General features: G+C 41.8%; 1 protein-coding gene across 1 annotated transcript in view; it reads right to left on the bottom strand.

Moving 5' to 3' along the window:
• dop1b (DOP1 leucine zipper like protein B) overlaps window positions 1-24,932 on the bottom strand; it is a 272,141-nt gene that overhangs the window by 181,208 nt on the left and 66,001 nt on the right. Inside the window, exons 9-13 of the mRNA XM_084320857.1 lie at window positions 19,673-19,784; window positions 17,332-17,446; window positions 14,820-14,939; window positions 12,095-12,200; window positions 816-1,064 (exon numbers count right to left, since the gene is read on the bottom strand). Coding sequence (XP_084176983.1) covers window positions 816-1,064; window positions 12,095-12,200; window positions 14,820-14,939; window positions 17,332-17,446; window positions 19,673-19,784 — 702 coding nt within the window. The remainder of the gene's footprint in view (window positions 1-815; window positions 1,065-12,094; window positions 12,201-14,819; window positions 14,940-17,331; window positions 17,447-19,672; window positions 19,785-24,932) is intronic.

Below are 24,932 nucleotides of genomic sequence, written 5' to 3'. Positions count from 1 at the left end.
TCACCTATACAGTCTGTAACCTCTACTAGTTATGTTCAGGTCACCTATACAGTCTGTAACCTCTACTAGTTATGTTCACATCACCTATAGTCTGTAACCTCTACTAGTTCTGTTCAGGTCACCTATAGTCTGTAACCTCTACTAGTTATGTTCAGGTCACCTATAGTCTGTAACCTCTACTAGTTATGTTCAGGTCACCTATAGTCTGTAACCTCTACTAGTTATGCTCAGGTCACCTATACAGTCTGTAACCTCTACTAGTTATGTTCAGGTCAGAATGCACCTATACAGTCTGTTCACATTTGAACCGATAGCGGTACCCAGCGGTACCTTTATTAGGTACTTTACTCTCTAAAAATGTAATCTACCTACCTCAGTTGTAAAAAATTTGTCCAAACTTCTAATTATTTATTATCATTATTATTTATTTAGAACAATTTGTTTATATATACACACGCATATCTTTAAATAAAAAATAATGTTTTACAAAATAACAAGTATAAAACGATTAAACAAACCATGCAATACCATATAAATAACTACATTCAGAATCAGAATCAGAATCCGTAACCACCCTTGCGACCGTTTTCGGTCGCTTTGTTGTTGTTGAATCAAGTCAAATCCTAGGTAAGCTGTATTGTACGCGTGAACGTTGACGTGAGGGTTTCGTTTCGCGGTAAATATAAAAAGAAATTGCATTGCCGAAATGTGGCACCGGTGGATCACACGTGAATCAGTACTGGGTAGTACCGACGTGATTCGGTCGATACCCTTAAAAGTACCGGAATCGGTACCCATCCCTAACAGTCTCTAACCTCGATTAGCTCGACAGCCACTTCCACCTGGGCCTCTACGTCCGTTTCCTGCATCAGGGTCCCGCCCTGCATGTCCATATAAGCCACAGGCATCTGGATCTTGCTGAGGATCTTGAAGCAGGCGCGCAGACCCTGCGTGAACTCCAGCAGGTCCAGGGTCAGGGTTAGGCTCATGTGGGTCTGCAGGGCGCGCAGCATGCGACCCAGCATCTCCGGGAGGAACTGGGACTGGATGTCAGCATGCAGCTCCTGCAGGTGGAAGGAGAAGCAACAGCTGGTAAGTCGCATGGGAAGGTTATAGTCCTAAATCATATACTGGATAGTCTGTGTTTGGGAGAAAAAAACTGTATGCTTTAGGGTAGTGTCTGTGTGTGTCTGTGTGTGTGTTAGTGTGCGAGAGTGCGAGTCTGCATAATATCTTGCAAACTATAGGGCCGATCAGCCTGTGTTTTGGAGCAGAAAGTTACAGGGGTACAAGGAAGAGCGTGTGGTATTAGCGTTTTGACTTAAGACATTTAGGAAATATTACTCTTAATTGACATTTTACACATCATGGGTCCTTTGGAAATATTCCTTGCACACCAAGGTAAGACAAGTGTGGCTTCAGTAAAACTAACACTGCAGCATGGAATGGAAAACAATTAATATAATCTGTCAAAATGTTTGTTAATCACCTGTTAAGCTGTAGGGTCCCCCAATTATTATTATTATAAAAAAAAAATCTACTAAAACTGTATTGTTTATTTTTCTCTGTAAAGTGTCTTTGAGCATTCGGAAAAGCACTACATTTACTTCCATTTACTTGGGCATGTATTTTCTGAAAATAGGGCTACAGTTTAACAGGTTAAAATAGTTAGCTACCTAGTGTGGAGGAATACAACTGTCCCCTCCCTCATTTGAGCACTCTCACTCTTCCCCCATCCCTCCCCAGATGTCCAGCACTCCTTTGACCCCCACCCCTCCCGTCAGTATATAAGTGTCCCCTCCTAGCTAGTCACCTTGGTGAGAGCCATTCAAGCCATATTCTCTGACTATTCTGTATTTTCTTTTTTGTATCCCCTTTTCCTCCGCCTGATTTTCTGTGCTTTTCCTCCCATCCCAATTTTTTGTCATTATGCCAATTCCCCCCTCCCCTACCTGGTTGTTGTGCGCATGTGCCCCCTACTGGTCGGTCAAGGGAGCCCTGAGGTCTACCACATGCTTCCTTCGACACATGCGGAGACAGCCAGCGGCTCTCTTTTCACCTGACAGCGCAGACTCTCATTGGTGAAGTGTAACGCGTGGGAGGTCACACTGCCTTCACCACTTCCTGTCTTTTGCTGTGCAGGCGCCCTGACCTGACCTGTAGGAGTCGCTGTCCACAACGCCAGATTACCACCCCATCGACTTCCCTCCCGCTAACCCAGCCAAACGAGTTAGTATGACGGCTGGCCCAAGCCGGAGGCAATGCTGACACCCGGATTCGAGACCGGAGTCTCTCGCATTGGTGACGTGCGCAATCTCTGCTGCGCCACCCAGCCGCCTAATATTTGATACTTTCTAAGGTTAAATTCTTATTAACCTCTTTAGCCTGTGTGGTCCGCCGGCACGTCATAAATCAAGCTCTCCAAAATTATCGTTTTATTTTTCATATTAACATATTCAAGAATAAACATCATAACCATGTCACAAAAGCAGTTATAATGTATATTTTCATCAATACGTTTGTTTACCAATAAGTTAAAGTGTTATTAGTGAGATTTTAGTTTTCGTTTTTGTGTTGTTGTGTCACAGGGATCGGCCATTTTGAATTACCGGCCGTTTGGGAAATGTAGTCATTTTGAGGCCATTTTGAAGAGGACATCCAGAGCTTTCAATGAGCGTTGGAATTTTTTTTTAAATACAATTCCCAAAGACCTCTGGGTCCCGGCAAGCAAATGACTTGTTATGAATATTTTTTTATTCTCTTATTACTTGGGATAATATACCACAAAACTGAACGTTATTGGCATACATTGGAGCACAGTTAGTTTGTCTCCCCTATTTTGAGCATTTAGCAACAATCCAATTCAAATCAGTTTCAAAATGGTGGAGCTCTTGCAACATTAAAAAAACCTACTGTACATACAGTAGATTTCATTCTCTGTTCCTTATGCACGCCTGGTGATACTAAATCCAAATTGAACTCGGACATTAGAAAGATAAGATTTGGCACAATACATAAATGTGCGAATTGGCTATAATAAGGTCATTTATAAGCCTGCTATTCTATATTCTATAATAATATTTCAAATTGCATTGGTCCGGATGGGAGAATTCAGTACTGTATCTACAAAACCTTCTGTTTAATCATCTTCCCTTTATTAATTTCCTTGGATTTTTTTTACACGTGATCTCAAGAAGGTACTGAACGAGCTCAGTGGCAGTTTTTCATGTCTGGTCATTTTTAGCATGGTGTTATTCACTTCAAGTCAAGTCAAGTCAAGAGTTTTATTTGTCACGGCATACGAGTATACAATGAAATGCGGGTGGTCTTGCCCGCAACGATGTGCATAATACAATAGTAATAACATATAATAGAATCCAATAGAACGACATTGTGCAATAAAACAAGTAAACAGAGTAGGGCATATCAGTATATGTACATAAGTTATTTACAGAGCATGGTAGGACATGCTCTGTCATGCACTGTCAAAGATGCAATGAAAAATCATAATTCATATTCTCCTTTGTTTCATCACAATTTAAGCAAGCCTAGTAATAGACACAATATTTCTGACACTGGGAGTACATTCACTGAGGCCCATAGATGTCCCTAGATACCAAGAACATGCAAATGGCCCTTGTAGAAGTGGAGCAATATTCCATTTACTTAGGTATGTATTTTAGGCGGATTTTCAGAAAATAGGGCTCCGGGCTTAAGAGGTTAACCGGATCTCCATTGACCGAGTAAGTTATCATATTCATCCACAATTGGCATCCACAAACTTTTCGTGCCCGAGCTTACAGTTTGTTCACCTGGGCAGAGAAAGGGTGTATAGTTACTAGTTAGTTGGTCGACCCGTTTGCCAACTTCCCGCTTTTCTCTGCGCTAGGTGAATGTGAACGGTGTGTTGTTAAATTGAGATATGGCTGGATGATACGTTTATTGTATGTATATTTGATCTGTTCTTTGTAACTGTTACGGGATTTCGCTCATGTTTAACGATTATCCCGGTCCTACGTGGGAGTGTAGGATTTATAGGCTTGTGTGTGCCTTGTCAGTGTGTGACTAAAAGTACAATTATTTATTTATTTATAGGTTTACGTGTCCTTGCGGTTTGTTACTGAACGGCAGAAAAGTGTGTGCAGGTTCCAGACCTCGTCGTGCTGAGGGGTGGCTGAAGGAGTGTGTGGGTTAAGAGCCCTTGTCGAATGAAGTGAGCATCAGCGGTTCAATAACAGATATGTATTTTATGTATATGTAACAGATATGTCGATTATACATTTTACGTCGTTTGTTATATGTCGTCCGTTTTGTGTCCCGTATATGAGCCTCTTATGCACATCGTTAAGGCTTGTTCATTTGTTTGTATTAGAAACGTGGGTTACATGGGAATACGATACGTCCAGGTTCTGTCTCCGGGGTTGCAAGGGGGCGTGTATCCGGTCAGTGGGGGAAGTGTGATGGGACTGTCGCAAAGTAAGCGTGACGTCACAGGATGACTTTATGGAGTGTAAATATGGACCGGTAGCAACTCGTATGGCGCTATGGTCGAAATGGACCATGGGTCGTTGGAAGATCAAGGGCGTTTTTTGATAGTGAGAAGCTCAATTATGTCCGCAAGGAGTGGGTGATATAGTGGTGTGAAATAGATTTTAGAAGCATCGACACCGCAAACCTGCTGTTTGCAGCGACCTCGATCGCTATTCAAAGTCTTGCTAAACTACCGTCTTTGTTTATCGTCACAGACTGTGCCCAAGGTAAGACTGAACACGTCGATGCATTTCATACTAGGTTCAGGGCTACGTGGGAGACGAGTGGTTTGACGGCCGTGGAAGGTTTGGCCATTCAGGTATTTTATTTTGTTAATGGGCTGTTGCCACACATCGCCGAACGGTTAAAATTTAGCCTATTGGGCTGGGAGACCTCTCCTTTGGCAGACGTTAAAAATGCCTCCTTGAACATAGAACATCAACACCATGAGAAAGGCCGAGAGGCAAATGATGTCGGCGTCTTTCGTGTAGCAAGGACTTACCAAGATGGTCGCCAGATGAGGGGGGGGGGTGGAAACCGCACGTAAATGGAGGGGTACATTTTTGGCATGTACGAGAGTGCCCTTATCTCGTATCATCGGATACGAGAGTGCCCTTATCTAAAATGTTATGGTTGCCAGTAGGGATGTCCCGATAAAAAATATTTGCTCCCGATCCGATCCCGATCATGTGATTTTGAGTATCTACCGATACCGAACTTTCCCGATCGGGTCAAAAAAAAGATAATTTTATAAAAAATTAAATTAATAAATATTTTTTTCTCCCATCCCAATTTCTCACATTACATTCACCCTGAATGTTGACGTTATCCAGGTGAAAAGTTAACTTCATTCAAGCGAGGCATTGCAACCGGAGTATTCTAAAAACTCCGCCTCCAACCTGCTGCTTCATGAGAGCAATGGCGCCATCGTCTGTAAAAATCAGGTGACTGCAAGTTCTGCAACTAGTGGATGTCCCTCATCCTTGACATAAATCATTTGATGTATAATTAAATCAAAGGAAATGCGTTTGTTTTGGCAAAATTCTTCTGCTCTGTGTGACAATAAATAAATGAATGATGATATGCAATTTAAAACCAAAACTAAGGCCTCAGTATGAGTTTAAGACGTGAACATGGTCATGTTTGTTGAATACAAATAAATAAATAAATAAAAAATACAGATAAAAAAAGTTGCCAGGAAATGGGACACATGGCAAGCGACTGTCCACGAAACAAAGGGGATTTTGGAGACGACATCCGTACTAGTCAATTACCGTTTCCCCACAGATAGGCGGGACGTTTTGGGACTGTGAGTCAGGAAATATTGAAAGGCTTTACATGTGTTGTTATTAAGGCTGTCAAAGTTAATGCGGTATTAACGCGTTAACGCCCCAATTCTATTAACGCCACTATTTTTTTTAGAGACACATTTTTTTATATATATTTTTTAAAACATTTTTTATTAAATTTTTTTACTAGACTTCACTCAGGTGTATTATTGATACTCTCATTGATACTATGTTTGTTTCTGACTCAAAGTGTGTGTGTGTGTGTGTGTGTGTGTGTGTGTGTGTGTGTGTGTGTGTGTGTGTGTGTGTGAGAGGGGGGGGGGGTGAGAGATGAGGAAGGGGCAAGAGAGAAAGAGAGCTGGGAGAGTGTGTGTGAGAGAGAGAGAGAGGGGGGTGAGTACTCAGCCCTTGTGTGGGTGAATGTAACAAGTTCCTAACGTTTTCTTTCCCCTTTTATTTCATGCACACTGTATTCTTTGTTTTAAATAATTATTTTCTTTTAAGTTATTTTGTGCATCACTCTGTTTTGAATTTGATGCAAATTTGCAATGCATGAGGGTCATCCTTTTGTGTTAAATGGCTGCATAAAGCAAGCATTTGTTGACTCTCATGTTGATAAGAGTAAAACTTGGAACTTGAAAAAGATCCGTTTAAGGTAGTTCGATATTGGCTTTTTTACCGATACCGATATTGTCAAACTCTTAATTTCCGATACCGATATCAACAAGATACCGATATATGCAGGGTTCCCCCCCCCCCCCCCCCCCCCCAAAAACGGAATAATTTCAGGTAATTAACATTACATATCTCTTGTTTTGGAATTAACACAACATTATGCATACTTTTGACAATAAATCAAATCAGATTTAAAAAAATAAAATTTAAACCGATACCGATCATTTCCGATATCACATTTTAATGCCAATATCGGTAGGCCGATAATATCGGTAGGCCGATAATATCGGACATCCCTAGTTTAAGGTAGTTAAATATTTTAATCGATTGACAGCACTAGTCGTTATTAATTATTATTATTTGTGGGAAGCATCTCCCCGAGGGGGGTTTGACCCGCAATCAAACGGTTAAATTGTATCCAAATCTAACAACGTTTGAGGACAGTTCAGACGACGACGCGCCCGCGTGTGTAGCTTTTGAGGAGCGTGCACGTCTAGGTTTGAGGAATGTTCACGTGTAACTTTGAGCAACTAGCTTTTAGGTGTAATGTGTGAAGGCAATGGGCAGAATAAGCTGTGCTTTACTTTGTGTTCATGGTTCTTATAATAGCATAGGAATGTAAAACACAATGTATTAGTTCATAGGAGCATTCCAATATGAGCTTTAAGCAAAGTGAAAATTATTAGTGATGCGATATATGTGCGTTTTCATTTGGTAAAGCACGTGTGTGCTTCTTAGGAGAACATGCATAGGGTATAATGCTGCTATTATTATAGGATCAGGGAAGCTGCGCCTGTGATGTTTGGGGAATGATGACGCTACAGTATATAACAGGCTTGTGCGCAGGCATTCAAACAGGCATATATGGGAGCATATAGATGAATACGGATATATATGTATGGATTAACATATATATATATAATATTTGATGGAGGGAATATCTATGTGGTTTAGCATTCGGTACATGCTGTACTGTGGAAATAAATAAAAAATTATGATGGTTGTGCATTCACTGCTGTATAGGGATTTCATTATACATCATGTTAACATAGACGACATACATATCATTATGTACATAGTGTTTCGGTGAGTTTTGGGACATGAACCCATTCATTCAATTGCTCATTGTTTTTTTTTGTTTTTTTAAGAGGTGGATGAAAACCTCACATAGGAGCATTGGTTTTGGACGTCCATCACTAATGAGATGTTCTGAAACACCAGACAGGTTTGAGAATACACGTAAGGAAAGGTCTTAGTCATTTAGACTAAGCGCTATATGTACATTATTGGAATGATAGTATCCTGTTGGTAATAACCGCCTACGACAAAGAAGTTTAGTCTTTTTACGTTTAATCTTTTGATTTTAAAACATTCTTAATTTGTCTATGCATTATCTTTTTCATTTCTCGGCTCAAATGTGTCTTACTGTATATTCTATCCATCAGCGGTGCCCTACAGCCTTCACTCATATGTTTCTGCGTGCATGTGTGTGGGTGTTATTACTAGTTGGCATAGTTAAACTATGACTGGAGATGTATCATTTTACTGTGTTGACCTGATGTCGCCTAGTTGTCCTTCGGACTCATTTTGTTTTTCCTTTGTATTATCTTTTTATTTCTATTTTCAGTTGACATTGATTAGTTGGTTCTGTATGGCTGCTGACCCTGTCTTGACTTAATACTTCCAGGTCCTAATTTGTAAATATCCAGGTTAGTTGGAAGCAGCTTGGGGCGCCAATACACATTCGATTATTTGCCCCTACAACAATGGTGGTGATTTCCCCCCGCTATCTCCGGTTCAACCGTTGTTGGCAACTGTAATTGTTAATAACTATTACAGGACTTTGTGTGCCCAGATGATAAATCCTTATTGGTGACTGTTGTGGTGTGTGGTAAGACCCTGGGAATCACACTGCTAAAGGGCAAATCAGCCATGAGCCCAGAACCAGGGTGAGGTTCAACATCCAACATCTAACCATCTCTTCAACGGCTGCAACGTGGTGGTGTGTATCTGTGACCACTGGGGTCAGAGGAGACGGTGGAGATGTCTGCAATGGCTTGGGCGGTATTACGGTATACCAGGATATTTCGAGATCCCGCCGGTATGATTCTCAATACCGTGACGTCACAGACTGCTATTACAGACACAGAGTTGATTGTAGTGCACAGCACGCGCCAGCAGAGGGTTACGTGGCTAATCGTTCTGAGAGCTAACGTCTCTGCCTGGCTGGTTGCTGGCTAACTAACATGGCTAATCGTTCTGAGAGCTAACGTCTCTGCCTGGCTGGTTGCTGGCTAACTAACGTGGCTAATCGTTCTGAGAGCTAACGTCTCTGCCTGGCTGGTTGCTGGCTAACTAACGTGGCTAATCGTTCCGGGAGCTAACGTCTCTGCCTGGCTGGTTGCTGGCTAACTAACGTGGCTAATCGTTCCAGGAGCTAACGTCTCTGCCTGGCTGGTTGCTGGCTAACTAACGTGGCTAATCGTTCTGAGAGCTAACGTCTCTGCCTGGCTGGTTGCTGGCTAACTAACGTGGCTAATCGTTCTGAGAGCTAACGTCTCTGCCTGGCTGGTTGCTGGCTAACTAACGTGGCTAATCGTTCTGAGAGCTAACGTCTCTGCCTGGCTAGTTGCTGGCTAACTAACGTGGCTAATCGTTCTGAGAGCTAACGTCGGTACCTAGCTGGTTGCTGGCTAACTAACGTGGCTAATCGTTCCGGGAGCTAACGTTGGTACCTGGCTGGTTGCTGGCTAACTAACGTGGCTAATCGTTCTGAGAGCTAACGTCGGTACCTGGCTGGCTAACTGGCTATCGTTCTGTGATTTGTTTACTTGGTAACACGGGTTGCTAAGGAATTTAGGTGCGAGGTTGAAGAAAGTGCACCTTTAGGTTGAAAGAACGGCCCTAATGTCAACGTGTTTCAATATAAGCGTTACGTATGGTGATAACGAGTATATTGTTAGCTCCCCCCCCCCCCCCTGATGAAAATGAAAGTCATACCGCCATATACCATATACCGGGGTATTATGTCAGCAAGGTATGACGGTATGAAAAAAATTATACCGCCCAAGCGTAGTCTGCATCGAGGGATACATTGGTACCAGATACATCCAGGAGATCTGGTGACCATCGAGGACTGTGGAATATGCAGAGGTGGCAGGGACCGTTCCTAATACTCCTCACCACCCACTCTGCAGTCGAGGTAGAGGAGGAGGTTCCCTGGGTCCACGCCACGAAGCCGTCCTCGTCGGAAAGGTACACACTGCCTTCTCTACTGGTCGTATCTACTGGTCGTACGTCCTACGATGATGATGAACGGACGAGGCATGGTTTTTCCTCTTATATCTAAGAATCCGATGAGGCAGTGGTAAGGGCTGTCCTCCGATAGGTGTCATGTTCTGGAACCTCTGACCCCGAAACTCGAGCGCCATGAATGGACAGTTTCAGTTTGATGGACAAAATAACATGGATTACCAAAGAAGACTCACCCACCTGATCACCTTTTCTGATAAATATACAAACATGTTTTGTGTTATTTTCTTTCTTGCTCTTTTTCCGTTTATACATATGCTCACGTATGGATACATGCACATAGTCTGCATACACATTACACAGTCTACACTCATCTAAGTTTATTTTTATTATTTTGAATGACCACGATGGACTTCCACCTGTATGCAGTAGTGCAGGGGTGGCCAACGCACAGCTCGCGAGACGCATGCGGCTCTTTGCCCGTCAATGTGTGGCTCTTCCACCCAATTAATTTTTTTTATTTTTTTTTATTATGTCACTCATTCCATAAGGACGTAGAATAAACATTTACAAAAAAAAATTAAATGGTCCATTTGCATGTTCTTGGTATCTGAATCTAGGGACATAATGGATCAGTGTCAGAAATAGTGTGTCTGTTACTAGGCTTGAGTAAATTGTAATGAACCAAAGGAGAATATCAATTCTATTTAAAAAAATGTTTATCTTTGACTGTGAATAACACCATGCTAAAATTGACCAGACCTGAAAAATCTAAGCTAATGAATAAAGGGAAGATGATTAAACAGAAGGTTTGGTAGATACAGTACTGAATTCTGCCATCTTTTTTATAATGTAAATTTCTCCACCATTTTTCATCATATTGCAACACCGTCTTTTGCAAGACGTTCACAGAAAGGTAGAGAAACTAACTACGTTCTGTTTTATGGCAATAACGTTCAGGTTTGTGGGAGATAATCCCAAAAAATAATAGAAATAAAAAAGTAAATCCAGAAGTCAGATGATTGACAGGGGCTGGTGTGAGCTGGGTAGGGTAGTTTTTCGAAATTTGAAAGCCCTGAGTCTCTTCCTTCAAAAGACTACACTCACTTTTGGATGTGCCACTTCCTCCTGTCAATATGCGCCGGTTTCCGACTCAATGCCCTGAGATTTCTATAATCTTATATTTCACTAATAACAGTTAAAATAATTGGTAAACAAACGTAATGCTGAAAATATACACTTTTACTGTATATCTCGGGCTTAAGAGGTTAACCCTGTGAGGCCCAAATTAAAAAGAGATTAGCAACTTCAGAGGCCAGAGGGTGGGACATATAAACACATTTACTATCAAATAGCATTGTGAGGCTGAACAACAGGACCAATTGACTATACATGTGCTTAAAGGGGAACTATCTTATAAATAGCCTTTTTCAGTGTTTACCATTGTTTCTTAGCTATGTGGACTTATATTAATAGGATCTATGTCTCTAATTCTCATATTGGCGCATTCTTCCAATTCTCCTCTCACAATATTCACCCTCACTGAACTGAGTCATCTGAAAATGTGCATATCTGTGATGTCAGAGATTTCTCAGCTGCATAATAATGTGGCAGTTGATGTGGCAGTTGGCACCAGGCCACACAGTGGTTGGAGCCCAGCCTCAAAACGGCTTAAGATCTTGAGGTAGAAAAATGCGGTTTTTGAGTACTTGATTAGAAATACAAAACAATGCATTTTTTTTTTTTGAAAAAAACCTAGGTGTTCCATAGACTCACAGGAATTGTGTAAAAGTGCCCAAATAGTGAAAGAAATAGTAAAATAGTTCCCCTTTAAAAAAAATTAAATAAACATTATTTTTTTAAATGGCTAAAAGTGATTTTGTAATTTTGCAACCGTGGGTCTCACAGGGTACTTTTAACCCTGTGAGGCCCAAATAAAAAAGACATTAGCAACTTCAGAGGCCAGAGGGTGAGACCTATAAACACATGAAGGGTGCCGTGACTGAAAAAAAAGTTGAGAAACGCTGGTATATGGTGTGGCTCTTTGTGGTACCACAGTAATTTTTGTGGCTCTTAGTCTCTGACTGGTTGGCCACCCCTGCAGTAGTGTAACCTTTTTTGAATGCATTTTCTAAACGGTTGTCTCTAGAGACAATAGTCTTACTCTAATTAACGTTGACATTACTCGCTCATCTTGTATTAATCTGTTGGTAATGAACACATAATGACTCTGATCACACGGAGACGGTGTATACATGTGTATAACCAACTATAGCATGCCGCAAACATAATGTGATCCATCCTAGTTGTATACGTGTATACTGTATGAGTGAGAGACAGAGTTATACCAGAGGGATGACGTCGAGCAGGAAGATGAGCAGAGTGGACATCTCAGTAACAGAGGGGGGGAGGGGACTCTGATCCTGAGGAGGAGTAGGGAGCTCATCTGGATCACTGAGGGGAGAGAGAGAGAGAGAGAGAGAGAGAGAGAGAGAGAGAGAGAGAGAGAGAGAGAGAGAGAGGATGTCGTCATTTATCATCTTCCAGTGGGATCAGTTCGCAGTGAAATTCTTCCTTCTCGGTCATGTTACCAAAGGCTGCCTTTCTGTCATCTTCTACAAGTTACCAAAGGCTGCCTTTCTGTCATCTTCTACAAGTTACTAAAGGCTGCCTTTCTGTCATCTTCTACAAGTTACCAAAGACTGCCTTTCTGTCATCTTCTACAAATTACGAAAGGCTGCCTTTCTGTCATCTTCTACAAGTTACTAAAGGCTGCCTTTCCGTCATCTTCTACAAGTTACCAAAGGCTGCCTTTCTGTCATCTTCTACAAGTTACCAAAGACTGCCTTTCTGTCATCTTATACAAGTTACTAAAGGCTGCCTTTCTGTCATCTTCTACAAGTTACGAAAGGCTGCCTTTCTGTCATCTTCTACAAGTTACTAAAGGCTGCCTTTCCGTCATATTCTACAAGTTACCAAAGGCTGCCTTTCTGTCATCTTCTACAAGTTACTAAAGGCTGCCTTTCGGTCATCTTCTACAAGTTACTAAAGGCTGCCTTTCGGTCATCTTCTACAAGTTACCAAAGACTGCCTTTCTGTCATCTTCTACAAGTTACCAAAGGCTGCCTTTCTGTCATCTTCTACAAGTTACTAAAGGCTGCCTTTCTGTCATCTTCTACAACAGGGGTGGGCAATACATTTTTACAATGGGCCACATGAGAAACCTGAACTGTGTTGGAGGGCCGAACCAATGATAACTTGAACTTAATTCTGCTCAATATTCATTATCGCCAATTATAAAAATTGACCGCGGGCCGGACACGGACGCCCAACGGGCCGGAAGTGGCCCGTGTGCTGTAATTGCCCAGGTCTGTTCTACAAGTTACCAAAGACTGCCTTTCTGTCATCTTCTACAAGTTACCAAAGGCTGCCTTTCTGTCATCTTCTACACGTTACCAAAGGCTGCCTTTCTGTCCTCTTCTACAAGTTACCAAAGGCTGCCTTTCTGTCATCTTCTACACGTTACCAAAGGCTGCCTTTCTGTCATCTTCTACAAGTTACCAAAGGCTGCCTTTCCGTCATCTTCTACAAGTTACCAAAGGCTGCCTTTCTGTCATCTTCTACAAGTTACCAAAGACTGCCTTTCTGTCATCTTATACAAGTTACTAAAGGCTGCCTTTCTGTCATCTTCTACAAGTTACGAAAGGCTGCCTTTCTGTCATCTTCTACAAGTTACTAAAGGCTGCCTTTCCCTACAAGTTACCAAAGGCTGCCTTTCTGTCATCTTCTACAAGTTACTAAAGGCTGCCTTTCGGTCATCTTCTACAAGTTACTAAAGGCTGCCTTTCGGTCATCTTCTACAAGTTACCAAAGACTGCCTTTCTGTCATCTTCTACAAGTTACCAAAGGCTGCCTTTCTGTCATCTTCTACAAGTTACTAAAGGCTGCCTTTCTGTCATCTTCTACAACAGGGGTGGGCAATACATTTTTACAATGGGCCACATGAGAAACCTGAACTGTGTTGGAGGGCCGAACCAATGATAACTTGAACTTAATTCTGCTCAATATTCATTATCTCCAATTATAAAAATTGACCGCGGGCCGGACACGGACGCCCAACGGGCCGGAAGTGGCCTGTGTGCTGTAATTGCCCAGGTCTGTTCTACAAGTTACCAAAGACTGCCTTTCTGTCATCTTCTACAAGTTACCAAAGGCTGCCTTTCTGTCATCTTCTACACGTTACCAAAGGCTGCCTTTCTGTCATCTTCTACAAGTTACCAAAGGCTGCCTTTCTGTCATCTTCTACACGTTACCAAAGGCTGCCTTTCTGTCATCTTCTACAAGTTACCAAAGGCTGCCTTTCTGTCATCTTCTACAAGTTACCAAAGGCTGCCTTTCTGTTTGGGCTTGGAGCGCACCGATGTGAAATGAACGGTTATTAATAGAACACCTGTGCGGCGGAGTGATACATATAGTTAAAAGTCCCAGTGCTGTTATACTGAATATCAGCACTCATGGAATGCCTTTTGTCCAATCAAATAACTTTTTGGTTGGAACTAACGGTTATAAATATAAATATATAGCACTACGTCCACGGTGGTGTAGTTGTTAACACCTCACAGCAAGAAGGTCCTTGGTTCGATTCCCGCTTGGGGACCAGGTTGCCAGGTACCCAGGTGGGGTATCTCCTGGGTATCTTCTGTGTAGTTTGCATGTTCTCCCTGTGCATGTTCTCCCCGTGCTCACAAGGGTTTCCCCTCCAGAAAAAGACATAAGCCCAATGGAAAAACATGAAGAACAGATTGCTAGTGCTGTCACTTCTCTGACAAAGACTGACAGGAGCACTTGGATTGGTCCCCGGGCGCGGCCCACACCGAAACCCATATCTGCTCCCGGCTATGGAGGACGACGGGATGGGTCAAGCGCAGAGGCATTTAATCGGAGACCCAATGCATGTGTGTGTGTGTTCCTGTGTGTCACCCATCTCACTTGTGTGTGTTCATCTGCATGACAAATAAAGACTTCTTCTTCTAATGATATCACTCACCTGCCTGGCAGGTGTGAGAGTCTTACCTGAGGCTGGTGCAGAAGCAGCGGGTCATGTAATCCCACAGGTACTCGCTGTCCATGGAGCTCACCAACATGTTCATGCTCTTTATGATCTCTGATGCACCCTTATTCTCCTTTATCCTACTGCACCAGAAACACATGTTCATGGTCTTTATGATCTCTGATGCACCCTTATTCTCCTTTATCCTACTGCACCAGAAAACACAACTTTATGATCTCTGATGCACCCTTATTCTCCTTTATCCTACTGCACCAGAAAACACAACTTTATGATCTCTGATGCACCCTTATTCTACTTTATCCTACTGCACCAGAAAACACAACAAAGACACAACATCTGTTACCCTTAAATCACTTCATTCACACTAGAGGCCTTGTCCATAGAATGTTTATGCGATTGTCTCTCTTCCAACATGGCTGTCTGTATAACCAACAGTTCTGTGCAGCGATAGAGTGGGTAAAGCATGGTATTACTGTTCCACTGTCACTTTGTTTACAACATCCACTAATAACAAGACATCAAATTATTACATTTCTGTTGATATATTTCACATTTCTCAACACTTAGCAACCATTGTTTTACTCATAGCAACCTTCTCTTCCAACTTGGACAAAATAATGGGCATTCTAAAAACTCTGAAAGCCTTCCATTAGCCACGTAGATTAACATGGAGAGCTTAGACGAATGTTCATCAACTAAGACATGATTAAAATTGTTAAAAGGATTAGGCCATGGGACTTTGTCCAAAACCCAGTGGCAACGTTCACTATTAAACCATCCAGTTTGATTTTAGAATAGAAAAGGAACTCCAGATAATACTTTGTTACTGTACATGTCAAAGTGGCTAAAAGCTATAAGCAGAATTTGGTGTTAATATTTTATTTTCCATTTTTATTTAACCCGAAAAGATCTCATTGAAATAAAAAATATCTTTTTCAAAAGCTTTTCAAGACAGACAGCAGATGTCTTTTTTTTTTATCCACTTTTTCTCCTATTTTTCCTCCCATCCCAATCCTCTCATGCCAATTCCCCCCTCCCCTTCCTGGTCGTTGTGCACATGTGCCCCCCACTGGTCGGTCTAGGGAGCCCTGAAGTTTATCACATGCTTTCTCCGATACATAGGAGAAAGCCAGCAGCCTCTTTTCACCTGGCAGCGAGGACTCTCATTGGTGAAGTGTAACGCGTGGGAGGTAACACTACCTTCACCATTTCCATCCCTCGCTGTGCAGGCGCCCTGACCGATCTGTAGGAGCTGTTTTACAACGACCAGATTACCACCCACCGGCTTCCCTCCCGCTGACACTGCCAATTGTGCCAGTATGACGACTGGCCAAGCCGGAGGCACTGCTGACAGCCGGATTCGATACCAGTGTCTCTGCGGTGGTAGACAGACGCTTAGTCCGCTGTGCTACCCGGCCGCTAGAAAGCAGATGTCTTGTAAATAATCATTTGTAAAATACTAAGTGTGTTATCAATACTTAGGCAGACAACATTATAAACTGAAAGTGTCTGCGTAAACTGCAGTTATTTTATAGGTCTGTGCAGCAGTCGCAGCACAGAGTAGCTTAAGTTTCACTTTCACTTTTAGAGTAGATTTAACTTCACATGAAGTTGAGAGAAAAAAAGTCTCTAGAGACGACACGACAGGTTGACAACGATGGCGGAGGATTTGGCAATCTTTTGGATTTAAACCCTGCAGCAGCGAAAGCTTGACTGGAGAGGAGCTCAGAGGATGAGTCCAGACCAGCAACAGTATGTGTAAGCAATGCACAAAATAAGGCTGCAGCTACTGTACATTGATCTGTCAATGAACAGATGGAAAATTGACATAAGGTATTACTGTCCATTGGTTCATTTTTAAATGAGAACCTAACATCAACTCTGTCTGTCCAACAAATGGATACTCGTCATTGAAAATGTATTGAAAACAGACGCAGATGGACACGTTGGATCAATGAAGCTGCATAACATTAACCCTTTATTACCACACTACCAAAGGTTAACCTTTCACTACCACACTACTGGTAGTGAAATGGTTAACAGTCTGTAGTGTGGCAGTGAAAGGGTTAACAGCCTGTAGTGTGGTAGTGAAAGGGTTAACCGCCTGTAGTGTGGTAGTGAACGGGTTAACCGTCTGTAGTGTGGTAGTGAAAGGGTTAACCGTATGTGTAGTGTGGTAGTGAAAGGGTTAACCTTCTGTAGTGTGGTAGTGAAAGGGTTAACCTTCTGTAGTGTGGTAGTGAAAGGTTAACCTTCTGTAGTGTGGTAGTGAAAGGGTTAACCTTCTATAGTGTGGTAGTGAAAGGGTTAACACGGGTAACACCGATGTTGTCATGAGTAACTCCACATCACCGCAGCGACCCTATTGCCGACAGACAACATTTAACAACTTATAGACAATACAATGTACAGATTATAATGTTAAAATATGAAAATCACAGCCACAAAATCACGATGGAGTCCAGAACCACACAGGGGCCTGTGCTCAGCTCATCAGCTCAGGCTTCCTCTCACCTGGCCAGCTGGTGGGCGGTGAGGCCTGAGATGGTCTCCTCTCCCAGCATCTCCCTGCAGTAGCTGTAGAAGGCCCTCACCACCTCCAGCATCACGCTGCTCAGGACAACAGGACCTGAAGACACAGTTTCAGAGGAATGAATGGGAACGATGTGACAAATACATGTTTTCAGAGTAATGAATGGGAACAAAATCCATAACTAAACTTTCAAACATATGTAACCTGACAATTCCACTTACGGCAACAACACTACTCCTAAATGATATATCACTATTGCCGGCCTCCATAAAGCAAAAAATAATCATACTGGCGGGCGTTACAGCAGCCAAGAAATGGATAGCCATGAGGTGGAAACAACCTGAGAAACTTACAATGATCAATTGGTCTCGGACACTTTTGGATGTCATTTATATGGAGATCTCTACTGCCCGGGTGATTGTGGTTGGGCAGTACAACATTGAACTATGGGCCTCAGCGGCCGAAAAAGTTAAAGCCATGATCTAACGGCGAGGAGGGGTCGGTGTGCTGATCCTGGGGGGTCCGGGGGTCCTGGGGTGGGAGTGGGGGAGGAAATGTGTCTGTAATAATATAATTAGATTTTTATGTTCTGCATTTATAATTTTTGTTATTTCTATTGTCATTATTATTATGTTATTGTGAGATCTTGTTTATTATTATTACTGTATTTGTCTTGTTTTGTGTATAAAAGGAAAAAATAAATACAAATATTTGATAAAAAATAATATATATATGGAAAACTGTGTCATATATGCCTCTGGGGAAAATAGCGTGTTTCAGACTTAGGCTGAAATGATGGAATTTTGGCTCATGGAACAAACAAACGCAAAGCAGAGATGAGACGGAGAGGCAATTAACACATTCCTGGCCAACCACGTATATTGGGAGCCAGCGGTTGATGGCCAAAAACTTGTTTTTTCTTTTATTCGATTTGAATATGTTGGACGGTGTTAATTCCATGTACGAATAAATAAATGATGATGATGAATATCCTATTCAATGTCAGGGAGCTGTATTTTGCCTGGAACATAGGGCTTCACCCGATTGCATTGAATAGTTTTCGGGACCCCCGATTCATTATGCTGTGGTGGGTTATGTCGTGGGCCAAATGGACATATGATCTACCAGATGGCAATCAAATAATTGGAATATTCTTTTTGGAATGCCACCGGCCACAGGTAAGGACAATTTAACGTCAATTTCAGCTTGATCGTGCAAGGATTTCATAGCCATCCCCCTGATCAGCGTATGTTGTGGTAATAACAAATGCCGTTATTGGCATTCAATTAATCAGAAACGCCCCCCCCCCCCCCCCCGTGCATTCATAATGAAACATAATACCTATCATTCATATGCATTTGATTTTTTAACTGTAGTGTGTGTAGGGACAAAACGCCAATGGATTTGGTATAATACACGTCGCAGCTTATAAATAGCCTCAAAGGAATTAGCCCCGATCATTCCGAAATAACACTCATATTCACCACGGTATAAAACGGGAACGTATGGATGGGGAAAAAATCTTTTTTGCATCTTGAACGGAAGGTTCTTACTGTCAAATGACAGTAATGTATGTAATTGTATCCATAGCTATAACATAAACTATAGATTTAGCTCTACAAACAATGTGACGCACAGTGAAAGTGTGTAATGGAAAGCTGGCATTCCAGCCACATTCCAATGGCCGTGAGAATGTGTTAAAGCTGAAAACAGCTGAAATCTTAGAGAATGTGATGTGAAAAATACATGTTTTCAGAGTAATGAATGGGAACGATTTGACAGACCCATGTTTACAGAGTAACGAATGGGAACGATCTGACAACAATAATTTCAGAGAACAGGGCGGGGCCAAAAGTTGGGTCGTGGGAACATCCTCGTAGCAGAGCCCCCAAATGAGGCCGCCCCAAATTTCTTATTATAGATGTATTTTTTTTGTTGTTGATTATAATAGTTATGTATGAAGAAGTATTTGTTAGGTTATTCTATGCGTCTGTCTGTCTACATGAAACATACCTATCTCTGGTTTATCTGTCTGTCTACATGAAACATACCTATCTCTGGTTTATCTGTCCGTCTACATGAAACATACCTATCTCTGGTTTATCCGTCTGTCTACATGAAACATACCTATCTCTGGTTTATCTGTCTGTCTACATGAAACATACCTATCTCTGGTTTATCTGTCTGTCTACATGAAACATACCTATCTCTGGTTTATCTGTCTGTCTACATGAAACATACCTATCTCTGGTTTATCATGAAACATACCTATCTCTGGTTTATCATGAAACATACCTATATCTGGTTTATCATGAAACATACCTATATCTGGTTTATCCAGGAGACTGATGATGATTCTGAAGGGTCTCAGGTAACCAATCACATTCTCCGTGTCCATCTCCACATCCTTCTGCCTCAGGATGTTGACCAGAGCCTGAGGGGACACACACGCACATGCACACGCACACACACACACTTAATGAGTTTGGGTCAGTGGCAGCCTCAGAACTAGTAACAAGGACGTCTCTAGTCATTTTAAAGGGGAATGGAAACTCTAGAAATTAAAGGGATAATTCTAAATTATATTTCACATTTCATAAAACAGTTTATTGATTGAAAATCTATTGATTTTAAAGTAGCCTAATTTCAAGCTATCCGCCTCATGGAGGCTGCCATGTTTTTGTTGTCATGGATACAACGCATCACTGGTAAGCATTTAGACTTCAAAATCAATCAGTTTGTCTGTAAAACTGTTTTATCAAATGTGACATGATTTATTTTGACTTGAAAATAAAAAATTATTTTGAATCATCCCTTTCATTTCTAGTGTTTCCATTCCCCTTTAATCTCTGAAGCGCTAGCCATATTTTCAGAAAATTCGCCTAAAAATACATACTTAAGTAAATGGAAGATTGCTCTACTTCTACAAGTTGCATTTGCATGTTCTTGGTATCTAGGGACATCTATGGATCTCAGGGAATGTATTCCCAGTGTCAGAAACATTGTGTCTGTTACTATGCATGAGTAAATTGTAATGAACCAAAGGAGAATATAAATTATTATTAACACTTTGAGTGCCGACGACGTGTATTGTCGTCTTATCATGCCCCCCGTTGAGTGCCGGCGACGTGATTTGTCGTTTGATTTTTTTATTAGCGATCTGAATTCATATTTCATCAACAGAGTCTCCCGTTGGTACAGCAGACCCTCTAGGAGCTCAGATGGGAAAATACCGCCCCCTATCGTCTATCCCTGTGTAACTGCAGGCCATTCGATTATACTGCTGGATCTGTGGAGGTGGAGCGGCTCCACTGTGCTGGCAAGCCGTCTGATGATGAGAGAAGTGATCGCGAGTTGGAAAGCAGCGTGGAATATATATTTACAGCAGCCAATAATCAATCAATAAACGCGATCAATATTTGGAATGGCGATCAGGAATTGGAATAATCTTTTTGGAGAACATCTGATCTAAGGTAAGGAGTCTATGTTACCAGTTTTAGGATAATCGGAGCTGTATTCACTGAGATATCAGCATGTGCCGTGTGTGTGTATGTGTGTGTGTGTGTGTGTGATGCTGAGGAAATGAGATAATAGATTTTTCAGCCCGCTTCTATAGCGTGCATAAGTACACATATACTATCGATAATCTAGCGTTTATTTGAAAACGATTCATAAATAGGCCGACAACGTGTCTAGTGTATTCGAGAATATTCCAATAAATGGGGGAATCTTTCAATTTTCCGGAAATTTTTTAGAGAACGATAGCTTTTCGAAATGTTATAAAAAGGATATGAACCAGGCGGTCAGGTGGCGTAGCGGAGATTGCGTTCGTCACCAACGCTGGAGACGCTGGATTCGCCTGTTCGAATCCAGCTCCCGGCGTTGTCACCAGCTTGGCTGGCCGTACACACTAATACAATTGGCAGTATTAGAGGGTGGGAAAGCTGGAGGGGTGGGTCCCGGTCGTTGTAAACAGCGACTCCTACAGTTCGGTCGGGGCGCCTGCTCAGCGCGGATAGGATCTAAGGGGGGTAGTGTGATCCTTCCACACGTTACACCCTCTCAGTGAGAGTCCGCGCTGCCAGGTGAAAAGAAGCGGTTGATGGGCTAGACGTGTGTCGGAGGAAGCACGTGATAGCCTCCACTCTCCCAGACCGACTGTGGGGGGTAAGTGCGCAGCGACCAGGAAGGAGATTGGGAATTGGCATAACGACTAACATTGGGACGGGAGAAAATCGGAGGAAAAAGGAGGGGGGAAAAGATAAAAAAAAAAAAAGGATATGAACCGATTAAAAAACAATCCGTTTCGACAATGTTGACTGCAAACAAGTCATTGATAAGCGACGGGCAGAACCGATTAAAAAACAATCCGTTTCGACAATGTTGACTGCAAACAAGTCATTGATAAGCGACGGCAGATTAGACACATAGCCATAATTTAAAACATAGATTATGCGTTTTTAACGCTAACATTGAAGGCATTCAAGGGGGTAAAAAGGAAAACAAGGCCGGCACTGATAGTGTTAAAAAAAAAAAAGTATATATTTGATGGTGAATAACACCATGCTAACATTAACCAAAAGTGCCACTGATCTAATTCAGCACCTTCTTTAGATCACGTGTACAAAAAACCTAAGCAAATTAACAAAGGGCAGATGATTTACAGGTGGTTTTGTAGATACAGTACTGAATTTTGCCATCCGGAAAAATGCAATTTGAAATATGAATATATACGATCAGGCCTATAAATGACCTTATTATGGACAGGTCACACATCTATGGATCGGGCCAAATCTTCTCTTTCCAATGGCAGTTCAATCTGGATTTAGTACCACCAGGCGCCCCTGACAGGGTAGCAAAAAACGTGAATGAAATCTACTGTAAGTACAGTTACTTTTTTATAATGTAAATATCTCCGCCATTTTTCATCAGATTGCAACGTGTTTTTTTGCTAGACGTTCACAGAAAGGTAAAGAAACAAACAACGTTGTACTTTATGGCAATAACGTTCAGGTTTGTTCGACCCGTGACATATAAACACGGAAATCACGTCAATATTTGGAAGAGGAAAATGGTTTGACTTCCGTTGTCAGCGGCTGGTGTGAGCTAGGTAGTTTTCTGAAATTTAGACGTCTATCGAAAGCCCTGGATCTCCTCTTTCTTAGGACTACAACGATTTCATGAATGCTTCTTTTCTAAATAGTCTATTTTCCGGTGCAATGCGCAGAATATTTTTTATAAGCTCATATTTAGCTAATAACACTTAGAATCATTGGTAAAAAGAGGCTGCGGTCTCGACTCCCGGAGTCAGCATTGCCCTGCGGCTTGGGCCGGTCGTCATACTAACTCGTTTAGCTGAGTTAGGGGGAGGGAAGTCGTGGGTGGTAATCTGGCATTGTGGACAGCGACGCCTACAGGTCAGGTCTGGGCGCCTGCTCAGCGAAAGGCAGGAAATGATGAAGGCAGCGTGACCTCCCACGCGTTACGCTTCACCAATGAGAGTCCTCGCTGCCAGGTGAGGCCACACCTCCTCCTCCTCCGCATGTGTCGGAGGAAGCATGTGGTGGACTTCAGGGTTCCCTTGTACCGACCAGTAGGAGGAACATGCGCACAACAACCAGGTAGGGGAGGGGGGGAATTGGCATAACGACTAAATTGGGATGGGGAGAATCAGGCGGAGAAAAAGAGGATACAAAAAAAAATCATTGGTAAACAAACGTAGTACTGAAAATATACACTTTGACTGCTGTTTTGAAAAAGAAACACAACATCACTTAATACAAATATTTGTGACGTGAAATAAATCTCGGCCCAGTGCCGATCGGGCTTAAGAGGTTAAATATGTATATCAATGTTCCCTCAAATCTTTTTTTGGTCTGAGCAAACACTCATACCTCCTGAGCAGACATCAGCAACTACTGAGCAACATACGTCACCTGCCGATTAACCGGTTAGTTGATAAGCGTCGGTTTGTAAAAAATCTGAGAATCTTAATTTCCCCCAATGTCTAACATAAACATCTATACATTTAGCTGATACACAGAAATAATACAAAAAGGCATATTATATTCCTTAATCAAATATTTATTTGACCATTGATTGATGATACAGAGCAAAGTCCTTACTTTGGCTGGGTTGGCGGTGTGAGTCGTGTCACTTTTGTCTTTTTAGGAGGCTGACTCGTCATTATTTTATTAAGTGAATTATCATGTGACTTCAAGGGTGACCATATTGTGATTAAAAAAAAAGAGGACACTCTGCCTTCAGCCTCAAGATACTTAAATGATACTCGAAGTTTACTCAGAGATGCCTTATCATTTTAATATATTGTATATTAAAGTATGCCTCCTCTGTATGGATATAAAATTAGTTTATATTATTTTATATAACTAAATAATATCTCTCTATAACCAAAGTTACTCAACATGCTGTATTATGCCTAAAGTAATCTATTTAACTAAATCAACCATAACAATACTTCCCAAAGGTCAGTGAATACCACGATCACAACACCAGAGGGAGCTCCACAAATCATGTTAAACCCAGATTCGGCTTAAACAAGGGACTAAACACGTTTCGCAATTATGCCACATCAATGTGGAACGCCCTACCCACAGCTGTAAAGGAATGTGAATCACTACCCACTTTCAAAACCACTCCCAAAGAGCACCTACGAGAGACTGCAATTCGAAACTGGCCCCTGTAAATGTCCTAACGCAACCCCCTCCAATGTACAATAAATGTCCTATTAAACCCAATAATACACGAGACCCTCTTCTTGGGACCAAGTAAGGTTTAGTCGATAATCCAATGTACAGTTACCCCCCTACATGCAGTTACCCCCTGAACTACATGCATATTTTACACAAACGTTTCTGTGTGCGACATATTTCAGATGTGCGCGGGAGCGTGTTGCCATGTGCGCATGCGCGCACGCGCGCACGTTAGAGGGAACATTGATGTGTATATATTAAGGCTGTCAAAGTTAAAACGGTATTAACGCGTTATCGCCCGATTCTATTAACGCCACTATTTTTTTAACTCACGATTAACTTTTAAGAATTTTTTAAAACTTTTTTTTTTAACTAGACTTCACTCAGGTGTATTATTGATGCTCTCATTGATACTATGTTTGTTTCTGAAGTGTGTGTGTGAGATATATATAGAGAGAGAGGGGGGTGAGAGAGATGAGGAAGGGGCAAGAGAGAAAGAGAGCTGGGAGAGGGGGGGTGTGTGATTACTCAGCCATTGTGTGTGTGAATGTAACAAGTTCCTAACGTTTTCTTTCCCCTATTATTTCATGCACACTTTATTCATCGTTTTAAATTATTATTTTCTTTTAAGTTATTTTGTGCATCACTCTGTTTTGAATTTGATGCAAATTTGCAATGCATGAGGGTCATCCTTTTGTGTTAAATTGCTGCATAAAGCAAGTGTTGTATCCATTGACTTGATAACTGTTTAATTTCAACAAATAATGTGTAACATTGGTACAGTAACTGTTGGAATGCCAAGATAACTGGCCGGAACAACAGACAACAGGAACTGTGAGCCAGATAAAGAACATAGATCGGTTTACACG

Source organism: Notolepis coatsorum, assembly GCF_963971535.1.
Source record: "Notolepis coatsorum genome assembly, chromosome: 8".
In the NCBI taxonomy this organism is placed as follows: domain Eukaryota; kingdom Metazoa; phylum Chordata; class Actinopteri; order Aulopiformes; family Paralepididae; genus Notolepis; species Notolepis coatsorum.
The sequence above is the reverse complement of the archived record's forward strand: the minus strand, read 5'-3'. Positions and strand labels throughout refer to the sequence as shown.